Genomic DNA, 26,425 nt, shown 5'->3' with positions numbered 1-26,425 from the left:
TAAAACTGTTAATGCTCAGTGATTGGCTACAATACTTCTACTGTTCCAGACAATATCGTTTCTTAATGACGGTACGTACTGTGTGCAAGTTAAATTCGTTACAAGTTAAAAGCATTTCAGTTCAGTACAGTATAAATACAGAACAGTATATATAAAATAAAAATATAAATGAAGTATTTTATTTACCTTTAATAAATAAAAAGGAAAAGGTACTCAACAAGCGGAGGGACAGTAACCATCGTAAATCGTGGTCGAACATTACTATTTTAAATCGGCTGACCCTCTTAGTTGTCCGTCTTATCCGATATTCGGGTTAATGAGGGTTGACTGTATTGTAACTTTTTAATTTATCCGTCTCTCGGCAATGAACTTATCACTCCTATAAGCATACGTAGAAGTGTATTTCTAAAAATGGCTGTATCTGTACGTAAACCTTATGTCCTTGGCGCCAGTATCCCAGTGTCTCTCAAAGCATTTTTTTTTACTTCTTTTATTAAGGTTTACACTATGTCTTTTGTTGGGGTTATTATTTTAAAAAGTGTTACAACACTCCCTGAGTGCCCGAACCTAACTCCCCTAAAAATTTACTCCACAAGAAAACCAAGAATTTTTGGGAATGGGCAAACGCTTCCCATACCAAGCCTTAAGACTCATGCTGTTAGCCGGCCAAGTTCGTACAGGAATTCGAACCTACATCTTACGAGACAAAATTAAAATCAAACAAACCAATTCCCTGCGAACAAAGCATGTCCTACGAGGTGAACCAAAAAAACCCCCAACCTTCACTCTATAGCGGCCCAAGTCCGTGCGTGAAACAAAATCCAACTTACGTCTTTCAAGACACCTTGAAATTTGAGTCTTTCGAGATGTCCTGAGTCTTCGAGACACCTTGAGTCTTTCAGACCCTCCTAAGTCTTTTGAGACACCGTACGTCTGAGTCTTTCGAGACACCTTGAGTCTTTCAGACCCTCCTAAGTCCTTTGAGACACCCTACGTCTGAGTCTTTCGAGACACCTTGGGTCGTTGGAGACACCTTGAGTCTTTTGAGACACCCTGAAATTTTAGTCTTTTTAGATACCTGAGTTTTTCAAGATACTTTCAATCTTTCAGACCCCCTGAGTCTTTTGAGACACCCTGAGTCTTTCAGGACACCCTGAGTCTTTTGAGATACTGAGTTTTTCAAGACACCCTTATTCTTTTCCTGACAACAAGAGTCTTTCGAGACACCCTGAATTTTGAGTCTTTTCAGATGCCCTAAGTCTTTCGAGGCATCCTGAAATTTGAGTCTTTTCAGACATGTTGATTACCTAAAGGGTCACGCTCATATAAGCATTATCTCGAGATGTTTACGACGTCCAGAGTCCAGCAAAATGAGGACTTCAAGTTCTACATGTCCGCTGGAAAGGACATGGGACTGTCAGGACTAACCCCGAAGGATTGGGTCCAAGAGAGAGTAGATGATGATGAACATCATCATCCTGGTGCCATATCCCCAAGGACGTCGGCAATCATGGCTCGCCACTCCTCTCTATTTCCGGCTCTCTGCAGCAGCTGAGCTGCAGGCATTCTTCCTCCAGTCATTCTCACCAATCCATCCATATATTTTTGTCTAGGTCTTCCTCTCGGCCTCCTTCCATTGATTTTACCAGTGAGAGAGAGATGTTCTAGTTCTTGTTTTCTCACTATGTGACCCACAAACTGCATTTGTCTACCTCTCACTGAAGCCAAAAGTTCTCTCTCAACACCTACTCTCTCTAATACCTCCTCAGTAGTTTTCCCTTCTATCCATGATATTTTCAGCATCCTTCTCCAAAACCACATTTCTGCAGCCTGTAACCTCTCCTCGTCTGCCTTCCTTAAAATCCAAGTTTCACAGCCATACAACAATACAGACCAAACAAAACATTTCACAAACCTCCTCCTTAGATTCATAGATATTTTGGAGTTGGTGACTAATTTCTTGATCTTACCAAATGCATCTTTTGCCATGGATATTCTCTTCCTGATCTCTTTTTTGCATTTTCCATCACTTGTGACAGTGCATCATAAATAATTAAAACTATCGGTTTGTTTAACTGTTTCAGCATTAATTCTTATATCTGTTCTTGGGGGATTTCATCTTTGGAGATAACCATAACTTCTGTTTTCTTAATATTTATTGACAGACCTCTTTCTCTGCTTGACTGGTGTAAAGTACTGATTAAAGCTTGAAGTTTATCATGAGAGAGTGCAACAAGTGTTGTATCATCAGCATATATGATATTATTAATATTGACTCCTCCAACCTTAATTCCTTCCATTTCTCTTCAGATCTCATTATCATTTCGCTATATAAATTGAAGAGATCAGGTGATAACACACAACCCTGTCTTACACCTCTCTTGATGTGGTGAGCCTGTGATTCATCATTTTCTACTTTCACTGATGCCTCTTGATTCCAATATGAAATTCTTTATCAATCTTAGATCTTTCCCATAGATATTTATCTGTTCCAATATCCTTATCAGGTCTACATGTCTAACCCGATCAAAAGCCTTTTCATAGTCAACAAAACAAACATATAGACCCTTTTTCACTTCTCTTGCTCTCTCCATCAACATTCTCAAAATAAAAATTGCATTTCTTGTCCCTTTATCTCTCATAAAACCACATTGTTCATTGCCAATCTCTGGGAGTATCTTATTTCTTATTCTATTCAAAACAATCCTTAATATTATTTTTGTGATCTGACTCATGAAATGCATATGTACAAGGTGTTACTGTATAGTCCTTTCAATGAGTTCAAGCACCACAAATTTAATTCTCAAGAATTTGTTGGACAGTGTTACGGTTATAATGAGTTTATATGTATTTTTCGATTGATTGTTAGGTGGGCTTTTACACTTGTTTTGATGTTACGTTTTCTTGCTTAGAAGTTGATGCGTGTTACAATTTACAGTACAGGCAGTCCCCGGTTATTGGCGGGGTTCCGTTCTAAGGGTGTGATGATAACCAAAAATCGGCGATTTTCGGGCTTATTGGCACCGAAAAGCGCCAATTTTCGGTTATCGGCACCTCTGTTAGGTATGTATTGGCGCCAATGCCCAATTATCAGTGCCGCTAAGCGAAAATCGGCAATTTTTAGCGCCGAAAGTTGCCGATTTTCGTCGCTACACAAGCCCCATTAACCGAGCCCGCCGTTAACTGGGGACTGCTTGTAAGCATTTTTTTTTTGCTATGTAATATTATCTTTTAAGGTTTTAGTATTGTAGGTTTTAAAAATTGGTAATAAATTAACAGTTCAATATTGAGGAAACTAGGCACTGAAGTAAAAAATGAAATGCTATTTGAAAATAGGGTGTCCTGGAATTAGGTTTCATATTTTTGTATGTTTGCAGGTATTTGAAGATCTTCCTGAACGACTTTTTGGTCCACATGATGTACCAGTGGATATTATTGTTACACCCACTGAAGTATTTAACGTTAGCCACCGGCTATCCAAACCTGAAGGCATTTATTGGCATTTACTTACTCCTGAGAAGTTCAAACAGGTTCCCATTTTAAGGGTACTTAGGGATCAAGAGCAAGAGTAAGTACATCATCTAGATATTTACAAATGTTTCAACAATTTTTTGTGTGGCTTTGTTGATTAACTATATAGACTGTCTGATTTCTGTGCCATGGAAATTATTTGTCTTGTTGCTACACAATATACAAACTTGTCTTTACGTAAGAAATATGCTTCATCTCAGTTGGAAATGGCCGTTTACCTTTTAAACCAGGTGATTAGGTAGTTCATTACAGAGCCCCGGGTGGGAGTCCCGTTCACCCAACTGGTAAGCATGGTTTCGGCCGTCACGCTATGAGGAGCTGTTTGCGTACCCTCTTCCCTGCCTGCATTTTTGCTTTGTTTACTTCATTCCTGGTGGGATGGTTGCTTGTTTGTTTCTTGGATATATGTATTTGCTTTGTGTGTTTGTGAATTGACATCATGCAAACCCATGAATCACGTGTTAATCCTGTCGAGCAGAAGGCCAGTTCCCAGTGTCTGCCCAGTTACTGCCTCTAGACCCTGTAACTGTTACCATTCTACCTTGGATGTTGATCCTCATGTCCTCTGTACAAGTTGCAGGGGGCATGACTGTAACCCTGATTCTGTGTCTGACGAATGCCATGGCTGGTCCCTGTGCAATGGGTGAAGTTCTCGCAGAGGAGGAAATGCAAGAAATAGTCCTCCAAGGTGGCGTCCAGTGGTAACATGCCATCGACCACGCCAGTGGTTGCCAATCCTTCTGGTTCTTTCCTTCCCCTTTGCTGTCACTCCTATGGGAGAGATCTTCCCTTTGTCATCTTTGCTTGTTTCGTCATGTGGAAGTCAGCATTGGGGGCCTGGTGACCAGGACGACCTCTGCTTTATAGTCCGCTCACTCGGGGGGTGGGGGGGGAGGAGAATCTCCCTCTGAGCGAGGGGAGACTGCCAACCCCAGCTGACTTGTCTTTCAGGAGTGGAGGAGAACAAGGAACTCTGGGAGACTTGGCATTCTCTGGGCCTCCTGGGTGTTCCCTTGGTCTGAAGGCTTCCCTTGCTCCTGCAGTGTCCTCTATGACTCACTGCTGTAACAGTGACCACATCAGCTGTTACAATGTCTGCCATGGCTTTGTTGTCGATCACTGTGATGACTCATATTCCTCCTTTTGTGACCCCTGCTGTAGTGGACAAGACGTCACCTCATGCTCCTGCTATGGACTACCCTACGGTAGACCATCCTTCTGGTGTTGCTTCTGCTCCCCATTCCAGTGGGAATCGGCTCCTCCATGCCATCCTGAAGAAGGTGTCCAAGAAGAAGTCGAAGGAGAGGAGTTGGAAGGTATCATCTTCATTGTCTTCTTTGTCGTCTGCTGCCACCTCCTCCTCTTCTTCTTCTTCTTCTTCTTCTTCCAAAGCTCACCAGCAGAGGAAGAAGGTAGCTTCTCCTGCTTGGAAGAAGTCCTGTCATGGGTCTTCGGAAGGGTTGCCTCCCTCCACAGGGGAGGCAGAGGGATCTCTCGCTGGCTCTCCCTGGTCTTTGGACATGGGGGCCATGTCACCTATCTCACAGACCCCGTGACTTGGGAGCATTAAGTGCGCAGACCTCCAAGGGGACTCGTGTACATGAAACTACTTCCGGGAAGTCACCTTCCAGGACTGGTACAGTGCCTACCTCTACCTGTGTCTCTTCAGACACTCGGGTAGAGGAGGCAACTGCTGAACGTACAGTATGTGATTCAGGAGCTCCTAGTGCACTGGCCTCCAAGGAGGACCGTGTCACTCTGGGTACTCGGATTTTGACTAAACTACGAGTCACCTATACCAGCACTGTGTTTTAGTCGGCTTCATAGACTGGTTCAGGCTCTGTGCAAGAGAAGGTGAATAAGCTTGCAGGTGCTGCCTCACCCCCTGCCAGTGCTCACCTGAGTATGCAGCCATGGTCTTGTACAGGTACAGCTGACTCAAGAGTCCGCACACCTGGAGAAGCTTTGGTGAGGTCCCTCCTACACAATCTTCTCAAAGAAGACAGAAGCACGTCGGGAGGACATCCTGAGCTCATACCTGAGAGTGTGCAATCGCTCTCTGTGGGTCAGCCCTCGCTCACATTTGCACGAACGGGCCCGCTCACCTAGCGACAACTTGCACATGTTCAAGTAAGCCCGTTCGCTCTCCTTGGCACAGCTCCCCTCATGTCCACGTGCACGGGGTCGTTCTTCTAGACCCATGCATCCATCGCCACTGTGGGTTGGCAGTCGCACATGGCTTTCCTCTCCTACCAGGACTTCTGCTTCTGATAGGACAGAGAAGAGTGCTCGATCCCTCTCACCTGTCCCGTCAACCTCCTGGGGTTCTACTGGGAGGTGTGAGCTGGACGAAAAGGTCTGCGATTGGGATGCTTCTCTCCACACAGCCCTACCATGAATGCTTGCATTCAGGGTTCGGTCCTCGGATCAACCTGTTCTTATGCCCAAGTGGTTGAGCAGAGATCTGGGGGTTCTGCTGAGGTTCTCCCTCCTGCAAGGAGAGTAGATTTGGAGGAATGTGTCCTGGAAGGACACCCTGAGACAAAGCGGACCTTTGCAGAGGTCATGAGGCTGCTCTGTCAGCACAATGATCTCGGGGAAGGGGCCATGGCCACACCAGTGGATCGTCCATCTCGCCTTGAAGGTTACTGTGGGCCGAAGAAGGTACCCAAGGTTTCAGTGGGCTCGCCATGGTCCATGCTTACTGAAGGGTTTTTGGAGCAGGTGAACTTTCTGGTATCTGGGCAGGAGAGTTCTCTTCACTCTAAACGCTCAGATAAGCTACTTCCTCCTGCTCTGGCTCAACAGAAGCGATACTACACGCCCTTGGAAGAGTAATTGACGACGAAGCAGGTTGATCTGGACTTGGTTCGCCTAGGTCTGGGTTTGACACCGCATCAGCTTGGTGTGGAGTCACCCTTACACAGCAAGAAGCAGCAAACCTGGAATCGACTGCCATGGCAGCATTCCAGGTAGTCTCTTGGCTGGACCTGTGGTCGTTCACAGTGTCCAAGGTCACTGCCTTCTCGGCTTCCATAACCCCAGGGTAGGATTCCACCTTTGGGAGACTGCCGGCCTGGAGGTAGGGCTATTACCTACCTGGCCCACCAGACGGCGAACCTGTGGGCAGACATGGTATTAATGAAGAGAGGAGAGATGCCATCCTGACTTGGATATCCAAGTTTGTAGGCCTGGAATCAGCATTGGTTCTATGAAATGGATTGTTGCTGGGATCTGCCTCTCTCTTCCTCGAGAATAGGTAGATTAGGTAGATGCTGCAGTGGAAAAGCGTCAAGTTGAGGTTAATAACCAACTTGTTCGCCAGGCAGTGGCTAAGACTTCTGGGCCTTTGTGTGCCATTGGGGCCCGACCCTTGGGTCAGGCTAGCACTTCCTCTACAGGCCCTAAGAAGTCCCAGGCTCTTAAGGGTTCCCTGTGGAACACCCAGCTTTCTTTTGCCCCCGGCAAGAAAGGTGTTCAGTCTCACCCCTTTCAACCCTCCTTCCAGTCTGGAAAAGGGGGCAAGGGCAAGAAGTAGAGAGGAGGAAGCTTGTGCCAGCATTCCCCTCCACATGCTGCAGTTGGTGGGGGTTTGCCTGTCAAGCCATTGGGCAATATGGCAGCTATATGGAGCCAGAACCTGGGTAGTAATGTCCTTCGGGAGGGCTGTCTACTTCCTTTCGAGTCTTGACCACCCCTCACCAACAATCCGGTCCATCTCCAATTGTATGTTCATGGCACACAGAAGGAAAGGACCCTGCCCTTTGGGTGGAGGTAGAAGTGATGCTGAAGAAAGGCACTGTGGAAGTCGTGACAGATCGGTTCCCATGCTTTTACAGCTGAGTCTCTCGCTTGGAGAAAGCAAAGGGGCATTGTAGACCGGTCATAGATCTCTCTCCCTTGAACCGATTCATTCGCAAGACTCTGTTCATGATGGATATGACACACTCAGAGCTGACATTGGGCCTGAAGGATGCCTATTTTCAAATATCCATCCATCCGTCCTCTCGCGAGTACTTACGCTTTATCCTCGGGGAGACGGTACTCCAGTTCAGGGCACTCTGTTTCAGGCTCTCAGCCGCTTCCCAGGTGTTCACGTGAGCGTTTGCCCTTGTGTCAGGTTGGACCCATTTGCATGGGATACGTCTGCTGAGGTACCTTGACGATTGGCTTGTCCTGGCGAGCTAGCGATCACAGTTGCTCCAGGACAGAGATCACCTCCGAATTTTTCCGCGACCTGGGGGTTGTGGTAAATATCGAGAAGTCCCATCTCATACCCAAACAGAGGATAAAGTACCTGGGCATGCTGATAGATATGGCAGCAGTGAGAGCCTTCCCATCAGACTCTAGTAGCAGGAGGTTCAGGAAGGCAGCACAGTTGTTCCTGTCTCGGCAGGAGCAATCAGCTTGGCAGTGGCAGGTCGTTCTGAGCCACATGTTGTCCTTGGAGAAGTTGGTCCCTCATGGGCAGCTTCACCTATGTCCCCTTCAGTGGAGAATGAAGGAGTTCTGGTCTCCAGCATGGGACTTCCCATCCCTTCCCATTCCTCTCTCGGAAAAAGTGAAACAGGACTGAGCTTGGTGGCTAGATGACAGGAACCTCGTAATAGGAATGTCTCTGCACACACACACACACACACACACCCCGAGATGCCTCTCTTCTCAGATGCTTTGAGTGAGGGATGGAGCGCACACCTGGAGGAGTTGCTGGTTTCAGGTGTGTGGAGCTGAAGTGACAAGCACCTTCACATTAATATCCTGGAGTTCAAGGCAACCTTCCTGGCTCTTCAAGAGTTTCAGGATTGAGTGATGAGACATGGTGTTGATAAGTGACAACACCATAGTAGTGGCATATGTCAACAAGCAGAGGTGGCCTAGTGTCTCTTCCACTACACCTGTTGATGCTGCATGCACACGAGTGGGAGGTAGCACACTTGCTAGAGCTGTCAGCCAGATACATTCCAGGCAAGAGGAAAATAGTGGCAGACAAGCCAGTCACCAGGGTCAAATGATAGGGACAGAGTGGTCCCATCACACAGACATCATGGAAAGGCTGTTTGACCTTTGGGGTCTAACATCGATCGACCTGTTTGCCACTCGGCACAACAGAAAACTACAGGTGTTTTGTTCTGTTGTGCCAGACCCATGGGCAACAGCAGAGGAACGCCTTCCAACACCCATGGTACAACGTGGATGCATACTCCTTTCCTACATTTTGTCTGATTCATAGGGTGATCAACAGGGCAGTGATCACCCTGAATCTCAGAATGACCCTTATGGCTCCCAGGTGGCCACATGCCGTGTGGTATCTGAACCTGCTAGCTATGGTCTCTGAGGCAACCAAGAGAGAGTCCCCCCTGGCACAACCTTCTGTGTCAACCGCATGTAAAATGGTACCATAAGTCAGTGGAGTCTCTTTCACTTTAAGGCTGGAGACTATTCAGCGACAGAGATATCTGGATACTTTCATCAATCCTCTGCGCTTCTCACCATCTCTGATGTAAAGGGCTATACTGAATGGCTGCCCTGGGTCTAGTCCTATACCTGAAGGGTGTAGATATCTCCTCCTCGCTGGAGATTTCCCTGCTGATTCAAAGCTGTGAAAGGTCTTGCCCTCCCTGGGAACTCAGGCCCCTGAGTGGGATGTGACTCTCGTTCTGAGGAGCCTGACTGGTGCACCACATGAGCCTCTAGGAGAGTCTTCAGACAGGGATCTGACCCTCAAGACCATTTTCTTGCTTGCCCTGGCATCGGCAAAGAGAGTAGACAAAACTCATAGTCTTTCCTTTGACACTAAACACTCTAGGGGATGGGAATCAGTGACACTCATTTTCATCCCAGATTTCATATTGAAGACTCAGAATCCATCAGTCTGTAACACTAGGTTTGAGTCCTTTACGATCCTCCTCCCTAATGATCCAGACGAGATGCTACTGTGTCCTGTTAGTGCTGCAGTACTACCTCAAGAGGACTCGACATCTCCAGCCTGAGTGTTGACGACTCTCTGTTAGTACTGGCTTGACCAAGAAAGAGGTGTCCAAGAACACTATCTCTTTCTGGCTTCGTGAGATGATCAAACAGGCTTACTCTGTGGATGGCAAGGAGAACACCAGTACATTCCGAGTGAGAGGCCACAAAGTCAGGGCCATTGGTCCGTCCCTCGCATTCAGGAAGAATCTGTCTGTTCCTGGGGTGTGGTCGCACCAGACCACCTTCACTTCCTTCTACCTTTGGGACGTTGCCCACAAGTCCTTGGACACTTTCCTTGGGTCCAGTGGTCGCTGCTCAACAAGTTGTGTAGCATACCCGGCTCCTCTAAGAGGACAGGTAGTATATCGCCTAAGGTGTTTGGTTCTGAAAGAGATAATCGGTACGTGTGAGTGACTGGCCTCCCTCCCTTTCTCTTTCCTCAACTTTCTTTTCCCTTCGGGCAGAGGTTAGCTTAGCGAGCTGTCACATACTGGAACTGGCGTTGATGCAGGTGAGCTTTACCATCAAGTATCCATTCTAATATCTGTGTAATACAGTCGACCCCCATTCGCGTTCAGGATTCACAGCTTCATGTATTCGTGAATTTTTCTATGGAACGTATCCCCAAATTATTTGTGGAAAATTCGGTAATTTACAATTTTTTCGTCAAGAAATATTCGCTAATTACTGTATTTTCATGTTATTTTCATGAGCAAATATGTTTATGGTAAAAAATGATTTACTAATTTTCAAATATTAACCCTTGAACGCCGAAGCCCTATTTACAAAAACGTCTCCCGTATGCCGGCGGCGTTCGGTGAGTTAGCGCCGAAGCGGAAAAAAAGTTTCTTTCAAAAAATCACAGCACGCTTAGTTTTTAAGATTAAGAGTTCATTTTTGGCTCATTTTTTTTTGTCATTGCCTGAAGTTTAGTATGCAACCATCAGAAATGAAAAAAAATATCATTATCATATATAAATATTGGAATATATGACTGAAAAAAAAAAAAAACTTATATAATTGTATACAAATCACGCTGTAAGCAAAACGGTTAAAGCTAATGAGTTAATTTTTTTTAGTTGTATTGTACACTAAATTGCGATGATTTTGGTATTTAACAAATTTTAAAAAGATCAAAGCAACACAGAGAAAATATTATCACAAAATGATGCATGAATTCGTAATGTGCAGACGTAAAAAAATGTTTTTTTCAAAAATTCACCATAAATCGAAATATTGTGCTAGAGACTTTCAGTTTGTTGAAAAATGAAGCTAATTGATTGAATATTACTAGACTGTAAGTGTTTTAGCTTACAATTGCAGTTTTCGACCATTTCGGTCGAGTTAAAGTTGACCGAAAGTCGAATTTTTTCTATTTATCGTGATTTATATGGAAATATTTCAAAACTGATGAAAGCTACAACCATGAGTTATTTTTTGTTGTATTGTACATGAAATTGCGCACATTTTCATATATAAAACTTTATGTAACGACTAATATAAAGCGGTGCAAATATTATGACAACAAGACGAAAGAAATTCTGAGATGTTCGGCCGAGTTACCGCGCAGACGTAAGGAAAATGTTTTTTTTTTTTAAATTCACCATAAATCGAAATATTGTGCTAGAGACTTCCAATTTATTGCAAAATGAAGTTAAACAATTGAATATTACTAGAATGTAAGAGTTTTAGCTTACAATTGCGTTTTTTGACCATTTCGGTCGAGTTAAAAGTTGACCGAAGGTTGAAATTTTGGCAGTTATCGTGATTTATGTGAAAATATTTCAAAACTGATAAAAGCTACAACAATGAGCTATTTTCTGTTGTATTCTACATGAAGTTGCGCACATTTTCATATATAAAAGTTTATGTAAAGACTAATGTAAAACGATGCAAACATTACGACAGCATGACGAAAGAATTTCTGAGATGTTCGGCCGAGTTACCGCGGGCAGACGTAAGGAAAAAGTTTTTTTTTTCAGATATTCACCATAAATCGAAATATTGTGCTAGAGACTTCCAGTTTGTTGCAAAATGAAGGTACATGATTGAATATTACTAGAATGTAAGAGTTTTAGCTTATAATCGCGTTTTTTTACCATTTCGGTCGAGTTAAAGTTGACCGAAGGTTGAAATTTTGGCAGTTATCGTGATTTATATGAAATATTTCAAAACTGATAAAAGCTACAACCATGAGTTATTTTCTGTTGTATTCTACATGAAATTGCGCACATTTCCATATATAAAACTTTATGTAACGACTAATATAAAACAGTGCAAGCATTACGACAATGTGACGAAAGAATTTCTGGTGCGGACGTAAGGAAAAAGTTTTTTTTCAAAAATTCACCATAAATCGAAATATCGTGCTAGAGACTTCCAATTGGTTGCAAAATGAAGGTAAATGATTGAATATTACGAGATCGTAAGAGTTTTAGCTTAAAATTGCGTTTTTTTACCATTTCAGTCGAGTCAAAGTTGACCGAAGTTTGAAATTTTGGCAGTTATCGTGGTTTATATGAAAATATTTCCAAACTGATAAAAGCTACAACCATGGATTGTATTTTGCTGTATTGTACATGAAATTGCGCACATTTTCACATATAAAACTTTATGTAACGACTAATATAGAACAGTGCAAAAATTACGACAAAATGACGAAAGAATTTATGAAATTTTCGGCTGAGTTACCGCCCCGTGCGTAAGAAAAAAGTTTTTTTTTAAAAATTCACCATAAATCGAAATATTGTGCTAGAGACTTCCAATTTGTTGCAAAATGAAGGTACATTATTGAATATTACTAGAATGTAAGAGTTTTAGCTTACAATTCGTTTTTCGACCATTTCGGTCGAGTCAGAGTTGACCAAAGGTTGAAATTTTTTTGTAGTCGACGTACGGTACGTCCACTCGGCACCCAACAGACAATTTTAGTCGACGTATGATACGTCCAATAGGCGTTTAAAGGTTAATTTTGATGTAAACACAGCAAAATATCAGTAAAGGTATTTTTTTTTCAATTCATAATAAATATCATAATAAATATTTAGGTACTGTACATTGCTGAACTCTACATTGCTGAACTCTACTTGTGAATTCCATGTATTTCCCCTATGTACTGTAAAAAGAAAAATGGAGCAGCTTCAATACTGTATGAGAGAAAATGGATTTCCCTGAATATAGGGACAACTTGATTAGTTTTCACACTTAGCTGTAAGCCATATATTTTTAAGGGTAATGTTGTAAGATGACTTTGAAATTATATTAAAATGTTTTAGGGTGATAGTTTAAGGTATATTTGGTGTAGGGTGACAGTTTAAGTAAGTAAACTTGGTGTTTGAACTATTAAAATAGGGAGTTATAAACATTTTTAGAGGGGTCTTTGTTGTTTGGACTATTAAAATAGGCAGTTATAAGTGTTTTTAGAGGGGATATCAAGTATTCACGGATTTTAGCTATTCGCCATTGGTTGTGGTCCCTATGCCTTGCAAATACTGGGAGTTGACTGTATAGATGTATAGGAGCAAGTCCTGCCCTCTCTCTTGCAAGGGGAGAGAGGACCTGACAACAAATCAAACCTGTTACGTATACATTGCTTTATTGTCTCCGACACATAGATTCAACCTAGCTCCTTTTCGAATGATGTTGCTTTCATATCCTTTCATTCAAAAAGGCCCAGAAGTCTGACAGCTGAACACGCAGCTTCCATACTCCGTTCAACATGTCAGAGGCATGGTCCTCTTCCTTGATCTACTTGACCAGGAAGAAGACCCAGGTGTGGCAAACTACCAGTCAGTTTAGAGATCAGATTCCTCTCACCAAAGAAGGAAGTCTTCCTTATGTAAAGACCGATGGTTTGTGTATTGTGTAGGAACAAACGACAAATTTTTAAAGTAATTTGTATTTTTCCTAAATATACAAACCTGAGGTCTAAAGTTTAATGCCCACCTCATGCCACCCCTCATTCTGATACCTGGGTGGAAAGGCAAAGTGAATGCTTACTGTCAGGTGGGCGGGACTCCCACCCGGGCTCAGTAGTTAACCTCCTAACCACCTTGTTTAAAAATTAAACTGCGTTTCCAGCTGCGCTGAAGCATATTCCTTATGTAAAGACCTCAGGTTTGTATAGTTGGGAAAAATACAAATTACGTTAAAATTTTGTCATATTTGTGTGTGCCAGTGAGGATTTTTAATTCTCTCTCTACGGTGATTGCCCTGAATATCATTTTTCACATCAGAATTATAGTCTGTTCTCATAACTTGAGTTCCAAAAATATGAAATAACTAATATGCCAGGTAGGCTCAGAATTATGGAATACAGTATGTCTCAACATGCAAATCATATTTACATTATGTGAAACAATCTTTAAAAGAAGGAAAACTGTGAAAACCCAAATATGCAAGCCTACCCTGAAAATGTGACCCAGTAGCTACACAATTCTACCGCTAGGTGGCATCACACCAGCACAAATGGTTCAGGATTAACCCTTCACATATGACCTTTATAAACAATTACATATGTTGGAAGTACAGTCTGACCTCTTAAATCTGTCATTTTGTGGTCCAGGAACTCCCATTAACCATGACGATTTTGTGGCTACAAGGGTGGTGCCACGTTTCAATTTTTGGATTTTTCCAGATTTTGGAATTGAAGCTTGCTCTGTAAATAAACAAGCACAGTTTATTTCCAACAAAAACATTCTGTGAAACTAAAAAATATACAGCATACAAAAGAACCATAATTTGCGTATAAACTCGTGTATCATCCGAACTTGTGTATCATGCGTTCATTAAAATTTTTTTGAAAAACATGATTTTGTCTTGTACGTTGTGCATAGTGCGATATATATTTTCAATATATTACACTAGGCTAGGCTTTCTATGTCTGTCTCAGTTTTGGTACATACCACTGATAATTCATAGGCAATTATATGAGTTAGCCTTTAGGTAAGAAATAGGCCTAGAAGCAAAAGTTCATTAGATTAAATGTGAATTTTCATACATTAAATCAGGCTTACCAAGCTTGTGACTTGTCTAAGAATTCATTACTATATCTTATAATTTATAACCACTTACTAATGCATGTAAGATACCAGCATAAACAACAGCAAGTACAGTACTGGCATGAACAATCGAATCAAGAAACAACTCTTTGCCGATGTCAGTTACCGTAACTAATTGTGACTTGTGTAAGAATTCATTACTATATCTTATGATTTATAACCACTTACTAATGCGAGTAAGATACCAGCATAAACAACAGCAAGTACAGTACTGGCATGAACAATCGAAACAAGAAACAACTCTTTGCCGATGTCACTTACGGTAACCAGCGCACGTTTATTATGGGTTGTGTTACAGTTGTCGACTTTTTAAAAATTTGCAAATTTTCAATGGTGATTTCCATAAGTAAAAATATAATAAATCTTTACTTAGCCTTCATGCAGTGGAGGGGAAAGTGTTAAGAAAGTATGCCACTAAATTTGCAGTTGTAGCTGTGGCTGAAGTAGCAAATGATGTGCAGGCCACAAAACATTTTGGAAGAGGCAAAAGCAACATCCGATACTGGTGAAGTTACACCTGTACTTTATTTAACTTACTCCGTTTATGAATAAAGTAATTTGAATTTTTTAAACCCAGCTTTGATAATTAAAAAAAACTAACCTCTGAAATGCATTTCATTTAGCAACAAATGGCTGTGATGATGTCGGTAAAATGCCTGATCGCTATATTTATAAGTTATGATATGATGATAATAAGACAATAATGCATGAAACATAACTGCATTAGTATGTAAAACAGGTTTTATTAAAACTATAATTTTTAATACAACTGTTATTTGAATTTTGTAAATGGATACCTTTCAGCGCAACAATCTCTCTCTCTCTCTCATATGTGTAGGTTTAAAGAAACAGAAGTAGCAGATTTTTATGTGTTTGCTGAAAATGAAAGCCAGAAATGTTTGAAGTGCCAGAAAACATTGAAAGATGTCAGAAGATCAGAACTCAGTGCGCTTTTAAAGTGGTTTAAGGTTTTACGAACTGAAGATGTAAGCATTTCCGGGGAGATACTTATAGAGCAAACCCCCCTCCCCCAATCCCAACCCTTTGACTAGGTGGGGTGGGGGTTTAGGGATCCACAGCAGGGAGAGTATGCTCTTTTGTGCCTGCTCTCACTGCTGTGGATTCAGCTGAGCATTGGGACCTTTAACTCCTTTACTCCTCCTCCTCCTCCTATAAATTTTCCCCTTCCCTTCTTCCTCTTTCATTGACAACCTTGGCATGGTATTGGATTACTGAATTCACTTCTCTTTTAACTTGTTGGAGGGCGGAGTTAGACACCATGCCACTCCACTCGTAAAACTAGAGTACCCGATGTGGTCAAGCAAGGGGAAATTCTTATGTCAAGCCATGCCCTCAGTGCTGGGTCCGATCTCAACTGACTGACGACCCTCAAGGCATTGTGGGTATGGTTTATATCCAGGTGAGGATCCCAAGGCAGTTACCACTGCAGGTAATAGTATTGCTCCTCCCCCTGTTGGGCCTCCCTGGTGAGAGGGACCTCATCCTTGATGAAATTTATAATATTCGTTAGGTGGCAAAACAAACACCTCCCTATGACTTCTGGCATGGCAGTGGACTGTTCACAGGAAAACTCAGTTCATGAAAATCAAGGTGGTATTAAAACCTCAATACCATATAATAAGCCTAAATTAAAGAAAGGGAATGGTGGTTGAAACAACAACCAGAAACCAATCAGAAAATTAACAGAACATTAAAAATATAGAGAACATAAATGTAAATGTTACAAGGCATATGTTACCATGAATTGTATACAAGGCACAGTAGTAGTTCCAAATCTAGATGATGAAATCATAGACAAATTAATGTTAAAGATAAGATGATAGCATTGAAGACTGCAAAATATATGAGGTCCCAAGCAAGAAAGACAAAACGTAAAACAATTAAAATAGCAAAGATAAAGTTCAGTGGCCAAACCTTGCCCTTGAAAATTAAAATACTGGGATTAAATAGGAAACGAAGACCTTATGTTCCCAAACCCATGCAATGCCAGAACTGTTGCAAATATGGCCATACAGCCATTTAATACAGAAATTTTCCCAGGTGTGCCTTTTGCAGTTCACAGGAACATAAAACACACTTGGACTGTGGCCAACCAAAGTGCATAAAATGCGGACTAGAACATCATGCTCAATCTTAAGTATGTGTGCTCTATATCTACAATACTGAACTTAAATTACTACAAGAATGAACTGGAATATCGATCAGGGAAGCAAAGTGAGAACTAAAAGTGAGAGGATGGAATGACCCATCTAAGAAATTTAGGTATGCAGATACTTCAAAATCAAACAATACCAGAACCGAAATGAACGATAACAGAAATAAAGAAATACCACCACAAAAACTACACGATGAAAAGAACTCTTCTAAGGAAATTTCAGACATCAATGATATTATCACAGTGTACATTCGATTTACTTCTTTACTGGAAATAGAAACAAATAATGACATAGAGGAAGACAAAGAAGAATTAAAATCACAAGAATGTGATAAAACAGGTAACACAACTCGGAAGTGGCAGCTAGGTAAGACCCCACTTAATTCCACCAAACCAAACTCTAAAAAGGTAAATAACATCAATCTCACCAAAACCTAAAGTAGAGAAACAGAACATAAAATCAAACATTCCACTGTCTCCCAAAGTAACAGTAGTACTTCTAGGAGCTGAATCACAAAATTCAGAAAAAATGGAAAACCAAAATATAGATGATAACTACAATGAAAGCAAAGAAATACACCCATCACCAATTATAGACGCCACAAGAAAAATAAAGAAAAAACAACAAACTGATGAACACAAAGATAACATGCAGTTGTAGAAAATGCTTTGTAGCATTGTGCCACAAAAATAAAACTATAAGTAAAGAAAGCCTAACCAACTCTATAAGAAATTTCATGAGGTATAGGAATAAAGAAAAAGCAAACATCAGTTCTCATGTGTATTGAACACGTAGACTATTACAGAGAAAAACATATCAATGTTGTTGTAGATAATATTCTAAAGAAAATCGAACTGGAAAAATTAAGTCAAGATAGTTACCATGTAACAGTGAATGAAAGTCAGATTCAAAGTGCATCCTCGGCTTATGGTGCCACCGAGTTACGATGATTTGATCATACAGTGCTTTTTCAGCACCGTTAACAGCATTTTATAGCGCCGTAACTTGATGTCACATCAAGTTACGGCTCCATAAGTGCCATTGACGGCGCTAACAGCAAGAATAGGCATCAAGTTAATGATGCTTGCAGCACTGCAACTTGATGCAACACCAAGTTACGGCACCAGAACTCAAGTTACAGCGCCGTAAGTGCTGTTAAAGTGCCAATAATGGCGAAAAACCGGCTTATGGCAGGAATCAACTTCCAGCTTGGCGCTGGAACAGATCCCTCACCGTAAGTTGAGGACGCTCTGTACAACAAAAATTGAATCAAAACTTACAAAAATAAAAATTAATTTACAACAAACTTAAGAAAACATCAGCTTATATTATGTAGAATAATCTGACCACCCACATATTACGCCAATCAACTGGTATATAATTCAGTGGAATATAAATGGATTATTAACAAGAATGCACTTAGGAGAAGTTCAACGACTTATTAGCGAACATGAACCAATGTTTATGTGTATACAACACGTAGGAAAACTTGTTCCAAAAATAGGTAAATATCTATTAGCCACAACATCAAAGGAAAATAAAAATAAAATAGGAACAGCAATATATGTCCATAATATAAAGTAATAGATGACATAGATGATACAGTATAGGTTACTGTACACTGAATTACAAATTTCAGTAATAATAGTGAAAACAGAAAACAATGTTTGATATTATTAACTCATGCAACCAGCCCAATAAAAAGTATGATATAAACATTTCACAATAAATAAAAAAATAATCTAGGAATCCCATATTAATTATAGGAGATTTCAGTGTACATAATCCAATATGGGACTATAACAATATTACACCAGATAAAATAGAAAATAGAAAACCTAATGAACAGTAATAATCTCTGTTGCCTGAATGACAAAGAAGTAAATACATTCTGTTCCAAAACCCATGGAACATTTTCCTCAATAGATGTCACTCTTTGTACAACAAATATAGTTGACCAACTAGATTGTAATACATCTGATGACTCCTACTCAAGTTATCACTTTCCCATAATAACAGGGAGCCAAAACCATACTCTCCAAATTATATCATGCAAAGAGCAGATTGGGAAATAGTCAACATGCATGCCAGAAATATTATGCCATATGATTATTTGAAAACCTCATAATAAAAAACATAAAGTCCCTTGGTGGTCAGATGATCTAACTAAATTAGTACAAAGAAAACACTCTCTAGCAGGAAGGTTAGATACTCTAAACATAAGATCAATAAAATAAATAAAACCATTCCTAGAAGAAGACTTATTAAAAATGACAGTTATATTATTGGAAATAGATGCATTAAAACCTTATATAATAAAATATCAGCCAAATATAGAAAGGAAGTCATAAAAGGTAAAATAATATCTTGGAGGTCATGTATTGGAAATAACAAACAAAACATCAATTCAAAAAGTATGGAAAAAAATCTGAAAAATAAATGGAACAAACATTAGACCACCCATACAAGCTATATTAGATAATGGCAAAAAAATTTTTAGATCCCTTTGAAATTAGTAACATACTTAGGCAAAGTTTTGCCAAAATAAGCAGTGACCAAAATTTGGACAAACATTTAAAAAAAAATAAAGAATTAAGCAGAATCTATAATACTTAATTTTGAGACAAAGGAAGATATATATTATAATAAGAAAATCAGTATGGAAGAGTTGGAATATGCTCTCTTGAACAGTAATAAATCTGCCCCTGGGGGTTGATGATATTTGCTTTGAAATGATTTGCCACCTAGCACCTCTGGCGAAATCATACTTGTTAAAATTTTACAATCATTTATGGCTCCGAAACTTGTTTCCAGATGAATGGGGAAATGCGATAATAATTCCTGTACCCAAACTGGAAGAGATCCTATTAAATGTGAATAATTATAGACCAATCTCTTAACAAGTTGTGTAAGCAAGTTGTTGGAGAAAATGGTAAATGCACGACTTAGTAGCACATTCGTGAAAATAAAATTTTGAATCTTACCCAGTTTGGTTCACAACGTAATCGATCTACATTAGATTCTCTGTCTAATTTGGAAGACCATATACATAGAGTATTTGAAAGAAAGCGAATTATAGTAGCTGTCTTTTTTGACATTCAAAATGCATATGACACTACATGGCGGTATGCAATATTAAAATCATCACATAATAATAATATATGCGACCAGCTTCCTAAGCTTATTAAAAACTTTATACTGATCACACTTTTCAGGTGAGAATAGGCATTTTTTCAAAAACATTCCCACTTGAAAATGGAGTCCCACAAAAGCATCCTTAGTGGTACTCTGTTTACATTACTAATTAATGATACCAGTAGCTTGCTACTGGTCAGAATTAAAAGTAACATGTATATTGATGATTTTGACATATATGATACAGCATCATGCATAAAGCATGCAGAACAAATGATTAATAAAACCATAATTAAAAATAGATGAATGGGCCTCGTCTGTAGGCTTTAGATTTTCCATAGAAAAACTCAAGCTGTCATGTTTTATAAAAATAAAAATTGAAAAAAAGGTGAAGAAATAGAATTGAAAATCAGAAACCATAATATACCAATAAGCCAGACTGCAAAATTTTTAGGATTGATTTTTCATGCACACATGAATTGGAAAGCCCATATAACTTACATAATATCAGAATGCAAAATAGCATTAAATTAATTAAAAAACTATCACACAAATTGGGGAGCTGATAGATATACTCTTACTATACAGTACTGTATAAAGCAACAGTGTTATCAATCATTGATTACAGAAGTGAAATATATGGTTCAGCATCAGAAGCAGTACTGAAAATATTAGATCCAATTCACAATGAAGGACTAGAATATGTACAGGAGCGTATAGATCTGCACCAGTCTCCTTGTACAAGTTGAACATAGTGAACTGCCATTGTCCCTCCATAGAGAATTCATAACAATGAAAAGTGCATTAAGAATGAAGACAGGTGATTCACCAGCAAAAAATCTATTTGATCTAAGAGATATATTTATAAACAGTCATTCACCACCTTTCCCAATTAGAGATAATAGATTGTTCAAGTCGCTGAATATAGATACATGAGTACCTTCAGCAGTGAAGTTACCACCCCATTGGACTATGAATAAAGTAAAGACTTGCACACACTTAAAATATTTATCAAAAAGTTACTCATATGCCCCAGAACACCATAGACAAAAAAACCAGATCATATAAGATTAAAAAGTTCACATTACGCAATATACACAGACGGATCTAATTCACAACATGGAGGAGGACGTGCAGCTATATCCCAGCACAAGACATATCAATTCTCTTTACCTAATAATGCCTCAGTCTTCATGGCAAAGTGGTGTGCAATCTAAGTAGCCATCAGAATTATAAAGCAAATATCATTCAGTAATATTCTGATGTTTAGTGACTCCAGAAGCACTATAGAAGTTGTTTAAAGTTACTACCCAAAAAACAATGTTGTACAGGAAATTGGATTTGAACCACAAATTGTGTGATAATGGAAAAAAATATTGAAATATGTTGGATCCCCTGCCCTTGTAGGTATTAAAGGAAATGAAGAAGCTGATAAAACAGATAAAGAAGCAGTTCACTTGACAAGAGCAAATGTAAAAATTTCAATTAGTGATTATACATAGGAGATATAAAATTAATCATTGTAACTAAATGGCAAAATATATGAAATGAGGAACCTATAAATAATGAATTGAAACAGATAAAATCCTTTGTTGGAAAATGGAGTTCATCATATCAGAGAGAGACACACAAGTAATTCTGACATGTCTGCGAATAGGCCATACTCGTTTGACACATGGACACTTAATGAACAGTCCACATGGCCCTCCTCCCAAATGCTCAGAATGCAAAGGTTGATAACAGTCAAACATGTGTTGTGTGACTGTCCAAAATATAACCAACAGCAAAGGTCAACCTTTGGAAGTAAATTGATGGGGTGGAAATTTTGTCAGAATCTTCTATATTTTCAATTATGCCAAGTTTAACTTTCATGAGGAAGTGTAATTTAATAGACAAAATATAAAAATAAATAAGTAAATAATGAAAACACAAAAGCCCGTATGGCGTTTAGTGAATTAAAAAAATGTTTTAAATGTTTAGTTTGTTCTGATTTTTAATTTTTACATTTTTTTATTTTCTTTTTTCTTTTTAATTAATTAATTTTTTTGTGTATGGAAACGAGCAAATAAATTTATTGTACACATGTGTTCCAGTGTAAAAGCATATGCTTTCTACAGCCTTTTCTTTTAAATCTCATTTTCATTCATTCATCATCATGCGAATGACCTATTTGGTCCCAGTTCTAGGCCTATGGGCTAGACCTGGTATTTCATCCTAATCATTTGGGCCAGCTCTATGAGAACTGATAGTCAGCTCAGTGGTCTGGTTAAACTATCTTCTAATATGGAGCAGGCCAGAATTTTCATAAGGAACTAAACCTAACAAATGACAGTGATTATTCATAAGCTTTGTTCTATTTTTAATAACACAGCAATATATACCGTATATTTCTGTGTATAAGATGACCTTTAAATCATAAAATTCACCCCCAAAACTTGGGGGTTGTTTTATACTACCATTCCAAAAATCAAACCTTTAATTCTAAGTGATGTTTATCAGTAGGCTAGCCTCAGCGTCGGTGCGATAACCACCGACATACATGAAAAGATTCACTTTATGAAATAAAGTGATAAAGGTAATAAAACAATTTTTATCTTATATATTATTGGTAGATCTTCATAATAAATAGCCTATTCAAGGAATAATTCCATATCAATGAAATGAACTTTTATCTATTTGAGGCTAGCCAGCTGACAAAATGTAAATATTGAGTTGTGGTTGTGCTCAGAGCAACCTTTATCTTTTGATAACGTAGTGTAATTATGGTTATAATAACATTTAGGATAACATAATATTCATTTTTCATTAAAAATTCAGGCTGTTTGTAACTGTTTAGAACAGTTCAGTCATACAAACAAACGATAGTTATGTACGATAATTATCATACTTTATCGTATTTTTGTTAGGGGTTGCTTATGACTGGCGATGAAACGTAAACAAAACAATGGTTTCCCTTTTAGCGACGTGTGTAGGAAAAACATGATATAGAATCAACTTTGTCATGTCGTTATCATATACTGTATACTCGTTAATGCGCGATCTCGTGCATCTTGCGACCCCCAAATTTTCATCCTTAAAAATTTTTGTCATGTATCTCATGTATTATGCGAGTTCCTTTCTTGAGAGACTAGGTTACTATGGACTAACCTCTTTTACTCCATCTTTTTATCCCATCTTCTAGTTAAATAATTTAAAAAAGTAAAAGCGAATGATAAAAGTAATGTTAGTTTCGTTATACTCGTTGAGTAAACCAGTACAGACATAAACAACCGAACGAGAAACAACTGTTTTGCTTTGAACGCGGTCTAGGCTGTGGCTATGAACAATCGAATCAGATAACAACAGCTGTTTTGCTTGCTTGTCAACCATCGTACGGTAGTAAACAATTACTGTAGCTATGTTACAAATGACGTTAAGTAGAATAGGACTGATCTATATTTTCCATTTACCCTTATTTGCTATGGAGAAAAGAATACAAGGAAATATATTGCTAAATTTAAGCTGCAAGTTGTAGCTGAAGATGAAAAACAATGTTCAAGTGCTAATGACTATAAATTATCGTGTCTCGGCAACATGGGTGAAACTCCAAACTTACATATGCCATCAAACTCGACTGTAAACATTATTGGAGAGAAAAGTATTTTAATCAAAACTACTAGGCATGAAAGAACACATTGTACTGTTGTTTTAATGTGTATGGCAAATTGGACGAAACCTTCTCCCGTGGTTAACTTTAAATGGAAATTGAATTGATGCCAAAACAAAAATTCCTGGAAGGTTTCATTGTCTACGTTCACGAAAACCTAAACAATGCAAATGGCACATGATTGCTATTTTGTATTTTATAATACAATTAGTATTATGCGAATATACATACAATATTACTGGATGCAGTGAAGTAAAGCATAGCTTGTTAAAAGATCCATGGAAAAGATGTACTGTATATGTTATGTTTGTATTTTATAATACGATACTAATATGTGAATATTACGTACTCTAATTTTGTATTTCATGTATTATACGACCCCCTTAAAGTTAGCTTCAAAATTAGGTTTTCAAAAGTCTCATGATATGCGAGTATATACAGTATTTTGAACTTCTAAGGATACAGTAAGTAAAACAGCATTTGCAATAACATCATCTTTACATAACCAATATTTCATAAGATTCCAGTTATTGCAAATGCTAGCCTATACACAGATGGTTTTGTAAAATAGCAGTTGTCTTATACTAAAGAGATGAGATAAATTCATGAAAATTTGTCATAATGTTTTACCTTGTCTTATCTAAGGGTCGCCTTATACACAAAAATATACAGTATGTGGAATGAGCTGGCATGACTTTCTTTACATAGGGGTTTTTTAGGAGTGATTTCTTTCATCCGGGGTTTTCTGTGGTCCGGTTATGGCCTGGTCCCAAGGGAGCCAGTTTAAAGAGGTCGGACTGTAGCAGGTAGGCTTAAAAATAAATATTTATACCTTTTTTGTTCAAAGATATACCTCCGACCATTTTCGAGGAATAAAAAATTCCCCCAAAAATAACTTATATGTAGGCCGATTAATGAGTAGAAACTACAAAATACAAGAAAAAATTTTGCATTTTCCCACCAAAAAAAAATTTTTCGAAAAACCGTTTGTGATAGTCTTTGTTTTTTATCCATAGCACACCCAGATGAATTATCTAATTATTGCAGTGGTAAAAATTGTAATTATAGCAAGGAAGATGTGAAAAAATGAATGGCCAAAGTAGCATCATGTTTTCCGTAAGAAAAGTAAGTCACCCAACTGATATACACAGAAAACTCTCGATACCTTTTTTTTTTTTCAAAGATGTGTACCTCTGAGAATTTTCAAGATAGACTGCTCAATTTTATTTTATTTGTCAGCTGAATGACTGCTCAATACAATGGCATAAAAAAAATCCCCAAAATAAGTTTCATGTAGGTGAAATATAAAGAGTATAATTTACAAGACATGGGAAAATCTTTCACTTTCCCCCCAAAAAAAAATTTGCCAAAAAAACTCTATGATAAAGTCTTCATTTGTCATTCATAGCTCACACACAGATAAATTACTTACTTATTGCTATGCAAAAGCTGAAAAAATGAATGAAAAGTAGAATCATGTTTTCCATACAATGTGGCACTCAGTCTGTATAAATAAACGAAGGAATTGTAGAATAAAAATATAAAATTATATAAAACATAAATGTACTTGTTACATGTGCATAAAAAAAATATTTCCTCTCTCTCTCTCTCTCTCTCTCTCTCTCTCTCTCTCTCTCTCTCTCTCTCTCTCTCTCTCTCTCTCTCTCTCTCTCACACCTTTATATGATGAGGGAACTCAAGAACCCCAGGTATTTGTTCCCAGGTTTGAGTCCAAGAGTCCCATATATCATTATATATTTCTTTGTATTAATTTTTTTCGAATTTTCCACTTGCTAAAATTTATTGGACCTGATAAATAGGAAAAGATATCATAGCTGGGATTGGGTTTATATCCGAAGCTAAGTAGTGGGAACAGTGGTAGGACCATCTACTACCCGATAAAATTTGGACCTGAGAGATATCAGATTAATATAGCTCAAGGGTGGAACTATTCGTAAGGGCTGGACCACGGATTCCAGGGGGGTCTGGTTCTGGGGGTAGGACTCTGGGCATTCTACCTGGTTTGTCCATTATATGATTAGGGTGGGGATGGTTGCATTCTTGTAATACTCTCGGTCCTAGCAAGTGGGTTTGGCTTACACTTGGGCAACTTTATTCATGTTGTGCCATACCCCTGTTTTAGCTCTTCATTGGGCGAGTCGTTAGAGTTGTGGCCTTGCACTCGGTAGGCCCGAGTTCGACTCTCTGGCTGGCTAATGAAGAGTCAGAGGAATTTATTTCTGGTGATAGAAATTCATTTCTCGCTATAATGTGGTTCAGATTCCACTATAAGGTATAGGTCCTGTTGCTAAGTAACTAATTGGTTCTTAGCCATATTAAATAAGTCTAATCCTTCATGCCAGCCCTAGGAGAGCTGTTAATCAGCTCAGTGGTCTGGTAAAACTAAGGTATACTTAACTTTTTTCTTGTGGGGTAGGGTAGGGGGCGGACATTTGGGAGTCAGTTCTCACTTGTGCCATTGGTGGAGGAATAGTGCCATTGGTGGAGGAATAAACTCCATGAAAGGCTGATGGTGTCTTTTTAAGGCTTCAGGTTTAAACTTTTTTTTCTCCAACAATTTTTATGAGTTACTGTAGTAGTTATAGAGATTTGGGTACCCTGGACCCTTTGATGGTACCATGACGGCACAGTTGACAACCACTGCTCCAGTACAGAGTAAATCTTCTGGCATGAAAATGGACAATTCTCTAGATAATCTAAATAATCAACTCCCTCTTTGGGAGTGGAAGTTGGTCAAGATTTCTAACCATGGGAGCTGACCAAAATATTTCAGCTTTGAAATTAGAAAATTATTTATTAAGTAGACATCCAATGACAGAAATGTCATTCAGACAAATAAAGGGGAAGACTTGGCTTATAGAAGCCACAACGAAAAGTCAGTCCGA

At 39.0% G+C, this 26,425-nt stretch overlaps 1 protein-coding gene across 4 annotated transcripts in view; it reads left to right on the top strand.

Annotated features, from left to right (window-relative positions):
• lost (methenyltetrahydrofolate synthase domain-containing protein lost) overlaps positions 1-26,425 on the top strand; it is a 361,950-nt gene that overhangs the window by 162,220 nt on the left and 173,305 nt on the right. For all 4 annotated transcript variants that reach the window (XM_067124203.1, XM_067124204.1, XM_067124201.1 and 1 more), the window contains exon 7: positions 3,378-3,568. In XM_067124203.1, coding sequence (XP_066980304.1) covers positions 3,378-3,568 — 191 coding nt within the window. The remainder of the gene's footprint in view (positions 1-3,377; positions 3,569-26,425) is intronic.

This window comes from Macrobrachium rosenbergii, chromosome 22 (assembly GCF_040412425.1).
Source record: "Macrobrachium rosenbergii isolate ZJJX-2024 chromosome 22, ASM4041242v1, whole genome shotgun sequence".
Taxonomy (NCBI): domain Eukaryota; kingdom Metazoa; phylum Arthropoda; class Malacostraca; order Decapoda; family Palaemonidae; genus Macrobrachium; species Macrobrachium rosenbergii.
The sequence above is the reverse complement of the archived record's forward strand: the minus strand, read 5'-3'. Positions and strand labels throughout refer to the sequence as shown.